Genomic DNA, 12,713 nt, shown 5'->3' with positions numbered 1-12,713 from the left:
AATCACATTAAACTTGCTTTTAGGACATATTAAAAATCTTCCAAGCATAAGTTTTGCGATCCCTCAACTGTCTACAAGACCACTTACTTCGACTTCGAGCTGAAACCCATGGAGAGACTGGGCGGGGGCGGGGTAGAGGAACGTGCCGTAGGGTGACGTGGAGAACTCCACCAGCAACTCGTGCCCGCTGGAGATGGCCTCGGGGACCGCCTCGCCACCTCCGCAAAACTTCAGGATGACGGGATCCCGGGTGGTGTAGCCGTCGTAGACTGTCACGTAGTCCTGGACGTCGTCGCAGGCGTCCCACACTTTGAGTTCTCTGGTGCTGGCCGTGCCGTAGAGCGCTGACTGGCTGCGGATGGAGATCAGCTGGCCCTTGGGCTGGCGGACCGTTATTAGGGCGTGTTTGCCTGTGGAAAGTTAGTTTTATACTTTGATTTGTTACCAAATTCGACTGCCAAACTTCTGCAAGGTTTTCTTGGTCAAAATTAAGACAAGAAGTTCAAATGGTTTATTCTATTCATATTTATATATTCCGAATACAATACAGGATACAAGTTATTTATAAAAACATCAAAATTATTTTTTTTTATTGTATTACTTATTGTATACAGTGAAATATGTCGTAGTGATCTCGGAGATTATTTAAACTATCACAAATCTGAGAATTAAGAGAATTTTTTGATATCAATTAGGTTGTAGGAAATAGTTTTTTAAATCTAGAATAAGCCTTAGGTATTTTAAAGTTAAGTGTACCAAATACTAGTCTATTAAATTATGCAATAATTTGAAAATAAATATTAGTTGAAACATAATTCGTCGTGCAGCTAGGCTGGACCTAGATATCTTCAAAAACTGTAGAAATATCAGTGATAAATTCGCTACGCGCTACTGATGACTCATAGTATAAGGTGTCATAGAAATGTATCTTCTGGAACCCACTGTTTGATATTTTTTCACTTGGTAAATGCAGTAAAGGTGAGATGATGATTGAAAAATAATCCTTGCAAAAAAAAGGCTATCAGAATTCGTTGAATGGTTTAAAATATATCGAAATAGTGATAGAAATTCATTGACAACTTCTAGAAACTGCAAGTATCTCAAAAATTACTAATTCTGTTGAAAATACTTCTATAATCAGAATAGATTTGTTCGAGAAGAAAATTTTCATTTCCACCATACAAGAGAGACACAATATTAGGTCAAAATTTCATAGATTAGCGAAATCCAGAGATGGCACAAATTATTTTGGCATTAAATTCTTTAATAGACTTCCATCTGAGATTCGATCACTAAATTCAGACTGTTTTAAGGCCAGAATTAGAAAATTTCTTAAGAGAAAAGCGTTTTACAATTTTGATGAGTTCTTTGCTGACCAATTTTTATATATATAATGAATGTTCGTAATATTTACTTGTTTATGCTGTTTACGTTATATTTATCTGAATGTGCTTTTTAGTAGCTTTAGTGTAGTATTGCTTATATGTTGTATATTTCGTGTTTCTCTTTCTTTGGCGTGTGTAAACATTTTAATGTATCGACACCAATAAATGATTTGATTTGATTGATTCGATTTGATTAATATGTATATTAAAAATTTCTAAAAACTTATTATTACATTGAAATATTTCTAAATCCATTGACTTTTAACTTCCTATCACTAATCTTTGAATTTTAACTTCTAAGCGTTGACCTTTGGCATTAAACTTTGTTCTTTCGTCAGGCCAATGATTTTTTCTCCATTGGTCTTCGACTTTGATCCACAGTCATTGACCTTTGATGTCCGATCAATGCCTTTCATTTTTGAACTTTCTTCTTTGACTTTGGCTTGACTGGCGTTTGTCTTTTTGACCCATTACCAAATATTCATATTTTTTCCATTGTATTTCAAATACTTTGAAGTTTTCAACATATTTCGAATCAATTTCACTGTTTTTAGTATATTTTGAGGCTCTACTTCAATGTTTGCGAGTTTTTGCGATGTATTTAGAAATTTTCAAAATATTTTAAAGTTTTTGGAATTATTTCAAAGTTTTAGAGTAAATCAATGTATCTCAGAGTTTTAGACAAATACCTCTAATTCGCAGGAATGTTACGAAGACCTCAAAATACTTCTAAATACGTTTAACTGACGTTTTTTTCATCAATGTGGTCTGTGAAAATGTGGGTCACAGTTAACACATTTTTCTACAATTTTTTATAACTACGATTGACATTTAAACCAATATTGAAGAAATTAGGGCAAACTGGTTATCTACAAGCTACTGTATCTTCTTAAGGAGCCTTATGAACTTGTTGTATATGCCAAGGAAGATCTTGCAGAAGTTTAGGAGACGAATTAAGGGATCTTGTATAAACTAAAATTAGTAACAACCATAATAAATTTGGACATCTTCTCAATTTATCGAAATATTTGAATTTATTGAGCAGTATAAGTTATATTATTAACTAAGTTGAAATGTGTGTGGATTGAATTGAATAATTGTATAATATAGAATAGACTCGCTTATATACATATACGTATAATAATTCTTCTGAAAATTCTTATTTCTTTAAGCTATTGAGAAATAATCGTGTACGAAAATAAAATAACATACATACATTATCTTAAATTGATATTTTCAATAGCACTGGTAGAGCGAAATATATAATTCATAATATTTTTACTATTTCATGTATATTTGATATCCCCAAATATTTTATAACCTTCTCAAGTCGATTTAAGTAAAATCGCCTTGAGCTATCTACTTCTCAAGTTTATCGAATATATACCGCGTCAAATCCTTGAACCGACAGTCAGATTTTCCTTGTATGGGACAAAAATTTCGTCGGAATTACTGCCATTGGAGATAAATTGAAACTTGTCATATCAAATAGACTCACTTATTCACATATTCAGCTCAGTAAGTATTTTTATTAATTTTTTATTATTTACACTTTGTAAAATATCAAAATTAAAACACAAATTAGTTTTACTTACAATTAGTAACATTAGTTTGTATTGTATTAGAGAAACATATGTTTTTGAAAGCACTTTTTTATAATGTTTAACGGTTAGTCTGCAATGGCATAGAAAACATGGTGAAAAAACAAGTCGCAAAATCACATAACAGCAATCTGTTTTAACTAAAATGTGAATATAAAACCACATAAAATCGTATCAATGCCCTGTCTTAAACAGTTAGTAAAAGATGGGGATAAGTCCCTCTCACTTGCCTGGGGGTATATCATGCTGGCGCACGGCGTAGTAGCAGGTGAGGTTCCGGGGGTAGATTCCGGGGAAATTAGGGGACTGGAGACGGCAGTGTTTCCTATCACAGTCGCTGAAAATTCGGGAACAATATGTGCCCGATATTAAATCACCTAAGTAGTATTCCGGTTCAGGTTCGACGGAAGGCTCCGTTGTGTTTTGGAAGAGCGACGGCAGACCTGCAATCAGAACAAAAGGCGTTAAATAACAATAGGAAAACTTTAATGAGTCAGCAAAGTGCAACTGTTAATACTATTTTAAAGAAAAGCACACCACTGATGTTCAATTGTTATATTATATTCAAAGTTTTATGTTACTATATTGAGTAAAATAGATATGGCTACCTGCAAATGCGTTCCAGTTGGATTTAAACTAAATTCCAATTAAAATCAACTGAATTCTGATAATGTTCCAGTTAAATTCTGGTTAGTTCATTTGGAATAGGACCTAATACTAATAGTAATTTATTTGCGTTTTATTTTTACTTGGATTTCTATCCAGATTCCTACTGGTTTCCAAATGGATTCTTTGTGGATTCCAAATGGAATTTCAGTCATCATTTACAATTGAAATTCATTTTCCAGTAGAGATTACAATTATCATAATAACTCCTTTATAACAGGAAACTAATTCCTTTTGAAATTCAATTGGAATGATAATGGAATTGCAGTAATAAGTCATTTGGAATCTTATTTACAATTAAAAATTTATTTCCAGTTGGATTATTGTTGGATTTCAAGTATCATAATAACCGATTTATTATCAATTGCAATTCAAATATCGTTTCTTATTAGATCCCAATTTCATTCCAATTAAAACCAACTGAATTCTTACAGAATTCCATTTGGAATAGGAATTTAAAATTTCACTTGGGTTTCTAACTGGATTCCTATTGGTTTTTTTGGTGAATTTGTAACGTACTTTGCTCGGTTGCCAAATTTTTGTAACACCCTTTATATATGGTTTTGAATTTGCGGTGGTGACGGTTCGGTTCAGACGTTACTTGTGGCTGCCCCCGGTATACTACCAACTCTAAACGGAATCTTAATTCATAAGTGCAAATTTTAATTTACTAGATTTATTGACGTCACTGACGTCCCTATCTGGACGCCTACTTTATGACGACCCTTGACTACTAGTTTATCGGCGGCGGTGGTCGGCAGCCGGCGGTGGTGAGTGACGTCACAGAAACGTACTCCGGATTAAATCTTTTTGTGCGGTTTGCCTCGGGCGCCAGTTTCCCAATCGGTTTTCGTGGGGGAAACTCCACGTGAAACCTACCCTCGGTTTAGAGTAAGTACTCGGGATAGCTGCAGTGAAGAAAGTTTAATTCCAGGGGTCTGTTATATTTCTCTTAATTTCAAGCAAAGTAGTTCTCTGAGTGTAGTGTTATTTTCCTTTCAAAATAAACGGTCTTATCAGTGTAGGTCACAAAAAGATAAGCGGACCTCTTTTTTATTGATCGGAATTTTATCAACTTTGTCGGCGTTAAGAATGAATACAAACGGGAATTATATTTACTAGGTTTATTTTATATTAACAAGGCCTATTGTAACAAACAAACAAAAGTAAAATAGATTCTAATTACAATTAATAAATAATTAACTAAAATTCAGGAATGTAAAAATACTTTACAAGCGGTGTAAGAATAACAAAATGGGTTAGAGCAATTATTATTTGTACGACGGGTTTAAAAATGCCGATACGGTTTTCGGAGCTGTAAATAAATACAAATTAGTCAAAATATCAGGACACAAAATCGGTACGGTAGAAAACGGAGTCTTTGGCGTTTGGTTTATTTAATAAACAATCTAAGACTTTACGAAACGGTACGCCAGAATAATATTCGGTTTTAAATTTCGGTCGGTGCTAGAAAGGGAAAAATAAGATTAATAAATTAGAGCAATAAATAAATTGTTTCCAATGGTTCTGAAACAGAAAAATAATTACGGGCGACTCTAATTCTACAAATAAATATCGGCGGCAGTTTCTAGCAAAGCGACGGAAATTAAGCGGAAATGCGACCAGCCAGGAGAAAAAGCCAAGCAAAGCGGTTTATATCAGGCACAAATAAGCAAACGGTAATCAGGAAAATGATGTTGATGGTAAACAGGAGGCAAAGTCTGGACGAGGTGCGAGTTCAGATGCGGGGCGGCCGACAGACTTTTCCCGGAAGCGGTGGGTGGCCCAGCCAAACTTCGGGGGTCTATCCGTCGTTGCACAGCCGACACACAACGTCTTCTACTGGCGGTGGGTGGCCCAGCCAAACCAGCAGTTTCGGTTATTGTGCCCTACAGCGTTTATCTAGCTTGGGCGGTGGGTGGCCCAGCCAAACCTTCGCCGACAACGCTGCTGCTGTACACTTCGACACCTTCACGTCTTCTACTGGCGGTGGGTGGCCCAGCCAAACCAGCAGTGTCAGTAAAGGGCTCACAACGTTTGTCGAACGAGGGCGGTGGGTGACCCAGCCAAACCGTCGCCGATAACGCTGCTGCCGTACGAACCTGCACTCAACGTCTTCCACTGGCGGTGGGTGACCCAGCCAAACCAGCAGTTCGGTCGATGTGACTAACAACGTTCGTCGAACGAGGGCGGTGGGTGACCCAGCCAAACCTTCGCCGACAACGCCGTGGTCGTACTGTCTTGCCAGAGTTCAAAACGGCCAGACTTGTACCATAGCAGGACAAGTGAGAATAGGAAAATACAATTTGCTTACTTATTCCGGACGGTTGCTTCTGGCGGCTAACTCCTTGGGTCGGATGGCGGTCTCTGGTCGGTGTTCAGGTCCTCGGGGTGGTCCTCGGGCTGGTGTTGGAGGTCTTCGAGTTCTGGCAGCGAACTGAGGATCTTCGTGCAGGAACGGTGGTTTTATTGTCCCAATCCCCCCTTGACTAGGCAGGAGTCGTGGTGGGACTATGCGCGCGGCCCTCGACAGAGTGGGGCAGCGGACGGTTTCGGCTCGACTCGCGGTTAATTGCTCTCACCCAATTAAACTAATTAAATAAATAACTGGCCAGCGGCCTTACAAAAATCGGAAAATAATAATGCTTCATTACAAATTCTCTTTGGATTGGAATAAGAATGGAATTACGGTAATACATTCCTTGGAATATTCAATCGAAATTTTATTTCCAGATGGATTATTTTGTATTTCAGTTTTGCATTAAGGATTGAATTATCGTATTGTCATTTTGTGTCTAATTTATAATTAAAATTTAATTTCTAATTTTATGATTGTCGAATACCAACAGGACTCTTTTTGGATTTCAATTGAGATACTATCTACAAGTTATATTTCATTCCCATTTGGATTTTTGTTCCAGATACTACAATAAATAACTCATTTTTAATCTTATTTAAACTGAAATTTAATTTTCAACTGAATTCTTGTTGAACACCGATGAGCAGAAGCAAACATTTATTAATAATCCATTTTTAATTGGAATTCCTTGCAAACTGGATTGTGATTGCATGTTAATAGAAGCCTAATCAGGGCCCCAAAAAAATTAATAACATTATACCCAATTAGTTAAATCCTGTTTGAGTGGTAATAAATCTTGTATTAGTCACTTGATTTTTTAATAAAATAATAAAATAAATACTTATTTGAATTTCAATATAAAATTAATCGGCCAAGAATTTAATTCCAGTAGTAAAATACATATTGGAATTTAAAAAGAAACAAATTAAAATTTAAGTGGAGATGATTTTAGATCTCGCCGAAGAAGATCTGCACCGTAGCACTAGAAATATGTGGCAAAAATATTTGACATAAGTTCATTAACACCCTGTATATCATTTTTACAGCTGACAGATTATTGTTAACACTATTTCTTAACAGTTTCCAAATTTTTTTATAATTTTCCCTAGTACAATGTTAATTATGACACAAACTCTATCCGTGACTGGTCTGGACAAGACGAAATTATTCCCGGAATAATAATCCACGCTTTCAACGACGAATACGTGCTGTAAATATCAGGAACGCGATGTGTACATCACCCTAAACCCAAGGCACGAAGGGTTAAGTCCCAAGGCTACATCCAGCTATTAGAAGGGTTTAAAATATGTGAGTTACAACCCCGAGCAAATCCCGCTAAGGTTTTTACCGTTATTTACACTTCCGGTGTTGCCTGAAATGCCACTTAAGACCTTATTACCGGTTAGTAAATTGCAGGATTTTTTATCAAAAATATGAATTTGTGAGAATATTGAGTAAATAAGATAATACGCCAGCCTGTTAGCAATTTTAAACATTTCTCCCGAACTCTATAAATACCTATTTTACTATAATTTTTTTTATCATATCGATTCTCCTTTTAATGGATCAGTTTTTTTAATAAGTTGTGAATCATCCTACACTACATATGTACTCTGGTGTGAAATATTATACCAAAAAAATAATTACATAGACAAGCTGGTCAGTTTTCTTAAATACCTATTGAAATCTTACAATGTAACAAAAATATTTCCTACTCTTATTTCTAATAATGATGTTATACTTTACAACAAAGACCTACAGGAAACTTAGTAAAGCAGAAATGATTGAATTAACTTATGGTGGTTGAATTTCGTGTTGGTCTTTTTCCGAAGTTATAGTGTAAATATTCGAAATAAGAAAAGGTTATACACCGTTTCCACCTAGTGCGCGTAAGTCCAATGTCTAGGTTAATAAAAGATATAACTTATTTTTTTTTTCTACAGAGTTGCCTACTATAAATTAAATTAAGATAGTGACAGACACATAAATACGAATCGACTACTGACTATCAGACCACGGTAAACCAAACCTCGGACTATTATTTTAGTATCAATCCATCTTCGAAAGTTTTTGTGATTAAAAAAAAAGCAGCACGAAGTTCTACGCCTTCCTAGGAGTCTCACTAGCCGAGGCTTTGAAAAAATCGGGCAACAAGAATCCAGTAGGAAACGGAGGCGTAGACATGGCGCCCAACGTGGGGCGCCATGTCTACGCCTCCGTTTCCTAGTAGATTCTTGTTATCCAATTTTTTCGAAACCGCAGCTAGTAAGACTCCTAGGAAGGCGTAGAACGTCGTATTGCTTTTTTTGTAAAAAAATTCACCGAATTTTCTAAAATGGTTTGCTACTGAAATAATAGTCTGAGTTATGGTTTATCGTGGCCTGAGAGTCAGCAGTCGATTCGTATTTATGTGACTGTCACTATCTAAAAATTTAATTGATGACTGATGACAGCGATGTCGCCGTTATTCGCTGTCTATGATGATTTTGTGCTTATGTATCTTACATTAGATTTAATACGAAATTTTTGGTTCGGTGACAATATCTTTAAACGTGAAAAAATGCAACAAAGCAGAATCTCGATTGATTAAAACCGACACTCCGGAATCCCCAAGGTGAAACCTGATCGACGCTGTACCGAGGGTGTCTCGCTACGTATAAAAGGTTACAACAATTTGTAACTGTCTTAATTTTAACTGTTTTAATATTAGAAATACCCGAGGGTCTCATGAAATATTTCCGCGACGCTAAAATTTCCAATTACACCGTCGATAGCGGTGTGTTTCTTATCTGAGAAAGTTCCCCCAAACACAGTTGGTCGTTAGATCCCCGTTATTGCTCGTGGAAGTTGACAGCTTATTGTGTACATTATTTTAGCAAAAAGTTGCAACGTGGTATCGTGCTTCCAACAAAAAATTGAGAGTTCCGTAGGTCTACTTAGTAGCTTCATAATAGTGTTGTAACTCAAAATATATTGGAAGAAAATATTATTTAATACAAAAGAAATCACTAGGTTAATTCTGTGTAGTGCTAATAACGCAGGGCCACAAAATGAAATTGAGGCTTACTTTCTCTCAGACCAGTTGACTTTTATGGTTTTGAATCCATCGCTGTTAACGATCCCGGTATCCGAATAACCCCAGCACGTCTGGCTCAAGGTTAAATGAAGGTCAAATTTCGTTTTTTTAATGGTATAACTTCTTTGACCCTGGATTCCGAAAGAGCGGGAAATTTTACGTCCAAATTCGTGTTGACGTTAGTGAAAGTGACCTCTGGAGGTCATTTAGAGGTAATTTAAAGGTCGAATCTGAGATTTGAACCGACCGGCTGGAATGTCCGCTGCGAAATGAGACGTCGGATCTCGAACCAGTTAACCTTTACGTTTTTCGAGTCGCTGGTCACGAGTCCGATGTACACGTGACCCCAGCGCGTCTGGATCGTGGAGGTGCCCTGGGGGCATACACAAGAACTAGCTATCAATCCATGATATAACTCTTTACTGCATATTCTATGAATAACGGATCTTGACCTTCGATTTACCATGGAAATGACTCTCATGATCAAATCAAAGTTCATCAGTTTATGGTTCCCATGATACTCCACAACTTCCATAAAGGTCATACATCTGACGTCTCATTTCATAGAGCTCGTGAGATTCAAAAATTGGATTTGACCTTTAAATGACCTCCAGAGGTCACCTTTACTAACACGGCCAACACGTATTTGGACGTAAAATTTCTCGTTGTTTCGGATTCCGAGGTCAAAAAAGTTATATCATTTGAAAAACGGAATTTGACCTTTATTTGACCATGATCTAGAGGCGCTGGGGTCACGTGGACATTAGATTCGTGATCAGCTGCCCAAAAAACGTAAAGGACATCTGAAATTTCAAACGGTAGATTCAAATCTCAGGTTCGACCTTTAAATGACTTCCAGATAATCTCCAGAGGTCACTTTCATCAACAGGTCAACACGTATTTGAGCGTCAAATTTCTCGCTGCTTCGGATTCCGGGATCAGAAACGATATACCATTCAAAAAACGAGATTTAACCTTCATTTAACCTTGATCCAGACGTGCTGGGGTTATATTATAATATTAGCCCAGTCATTATAGACATGAAAGAGCCTGTTTCGGGAAAAAAATACTATTAGAAGTTTCTCTGCGGAATATTGTTCCGAAACCTGTTATAAATAAAATATCAAAAAATCAACTCGAGGCTAGTTGGGAAACTTTGTTTTAACAGTGGTCAAAGTTATGGAAAAGTGGTTTTTTGACTCACGTAAAAAAGCTATTATTCATAGCGAAAAAAAGTTTATACAAAAAAGGTAGGTATTAAATAAGCCTATAAAATGAAAAAAGTTCGATTAAATTCCGATAATATGTTTATGCACAAGAGCTCAAAAATGGTCGAAAATTGCCGTTTTTTTCAATTACTAATAATTAATGCAATTTTCATCGCAGACACTTGTAATTCTGAGGCTTTTTACACCCTTAATAAGTGGTAAAAATTTCAGTTCGAAAGCTTCATTGGTTTGGCGTTGGCGGAATTTGTTATCTAAGATGCTATTTTTAATTCATTTTTCCCAAGCTCACAGGCGTTGTAGGGTTTTGATCATTAGTTGTTTTTGTACCTAAATAGTTGTATTGACATAGGCATTTACTGAGAATTTAGTTTTTCAAATTTAATTTGTTTAAAATTGACTGAAAAAATGTTAATATTTATTAAATTGTTAAGATAGGTAATTATTATAAAATAAAATAGTAACCTCTTTACTTTAGTTTTCTTCGAATTAAAAAAAAAATCGTTGTAAGTTGATTAGAAGCTGAGATAAATTTTTTTATTTATTTAATCGCAATGACCTTAATTATTAATATTAAGAGCCGAAATTTGGAGAGAGTATACATTAAGAGCTATATTTTCATGTCCTACATTAACATTTAGGTAAATTCAACTATTTAATTACGAAAAAGAACATAGCGGCGATGCGTTCTATTACTTGGTCTAGCGAACGAGTGGGGAAGGCGAGGCTTAGCATGCGCGCTTAACGATGTAATAAATATTAACATTTTTTCAGTCATTTTTAAACAAATTAAATTTGAAAAATTAAATTATCAGTAAATGCATATGTCAATACAACTATTTAGGGTACAAAAACAACTAATTATCGAAACCCTACAACGCCTGTGAGCTTGGAAAAATGAATTGAAAATAGTATCTTCTTAGATAACAAATTCCTACAACGCCAAGCTAATGAAGTTTTTGGGCTGAAATTTTTACCACTTATTAAGGGTGCAAAAAGCTTAAAAAATCCTGAATTACAAGTGTCTGCGATGAAAATTTCATTAATTATTAACAATTGAAAAAAGCGGTCAATTTCGACCATTTTTGAGCTCTTGCGCATAAACAAATTATCGAAATTTAATCGGACTTGTCTTATTTTACAGATTTATTTAATACCTACCTTTTTTGTATAAATCTTTTTTTCTTTATGAATAACAGTTTTTTTACGCCAGTCGAAAAACCACTTTTTCATAATTTTGACCATTGTTTTAACAAAGTTTCCCAACTAGTCTCGAGTTAATTTTTTGATATTTTGTTTGTAACACGTTTCTGAACAATATTCCGCAGAGAAACTTATAATAGTATTTTTTTTCCGAAAAAAAGCTATAATGATTGGCCTATATCGGGATCGTGATCAGCGACCTCAAAAACATGAAGGTCAACTGGTTTGAAAGAAGGTAAGTCCCAATTTCATTTTGTGGCCCTGTGTAATATACCAGTTTTTTCAGAAAAATTTCATTAGAAAGGAAATAAAAGTGTAAGCATAAAAAACTTAAATGCTCAAAAAGTTGTGTTTTGGGTTGCAATACTAATTGTAAGTTTGATTTAAAAAAAGTTTTGTATATTCTTGAAGACATTTTTGCAGATGTCTATTTTTTTTACATTCGTAGGTATATTGTAAAATAGATATTTTCTCTTATTTTTATTGAAACATTAATAATTTTTTTTTAGGGTACTGATGACCAAACGATTTTACTTTGTCGTATATCCTCGTCAGAAGGAAAGGATATAGTATTTCTTTATTTGTGTAGCCCTGTTAGAATTTCAACGATGTTTTCAAATCGTCACTGGCTTTTTTCTTGAAAATGTGATTTCTTCATAGGATCATCTTTGTCTGGCGTAAAACTTCGAAGATGCCTTTGTATCAAAATTTTTCAAACGATAGTGGCGGCTAGTGTAAGATAATTACAATTAAAATATATTTCAGAGTAAAATAAATCTTTATCTTTACTTTTCCCCTTTAAAACACCCTTTAAAGCCCAGTCCAACCTGAGAAAGACGTTACCCAGCGGAGATTTCCTTAATAGAACGGATAGCAATTTTTATTTATGTCGTACGTCATCTGTTATTTTATTTCCGGCTTCCGTTATGTGACTACACAGCAAGAACGTACGTAAAATATTGGGAAGACAACCCCAATCTCTTGAGAGAACGGAGGGTCCTCAAAATATTATGCAAATCTAATAGGAGGGTTATGCCTCTCTTGGATATTGGAATGTTGCATGTACAAGTAAGTTTTATTCAAATACAGGGTAGCCACACTACCTTTTGTTTAATACTTGAAAAATGTAAAAAATAATTAAATAAATAGTCTATACAACATGAGAGATTGATATTAGTGTCTCTTGTGGCGTTTTAA

General features: G+C 35.3%; 1 protein-coding gene across 1 annotated transcript in view; it reads right to left on the bottom strand.

The window, feature by feature from the left end:
• Positions 1-12,713, bottom strand: part of LOC108907793 — a 140,277-nt gene that overhangs the window by 88,520 nt on the left and 39,044 nt on the right. Inside the window, exons 4-5 of the mRNA XM_023454480.1 lie at positions 3,217-3,429; positions 88-410 (exon numbers count right to left, since the gene is read on the bottom strand). Coding sequence (XP_023310248.1) covers positions 88-410; positions 3,217-3,429 — 536 coding nt within the window. The remainder of the gene's footprint in view (positions 1-87; positions 411-3,216; positions 3,430-12,713) is intronic.

The sequence above is a fragment of the Anoplophora glabripennis genome, unplaced genomic scaffold (genome assembly GCF_000390285.2).
Source record: "Anoplophora glabripennis isolate ALB-LARVAE unplaced genomic scaffold, Agla_2.0 scaffold100, whole genome shotgun sequence".
NCBI classification, from domain to species: domain Eukaryota; kingdom Metazoa; phylum Arthropoda; class Insecta; order Coleoptera; family Cerambycidae; genus Anoplophora; species Anoplophora glabripennis.
The sequence above is the reverse complement of the archived record's forward strand: the minus strand, read 5'-3'. Positions and strand labels throughout refer to the sequence as shown.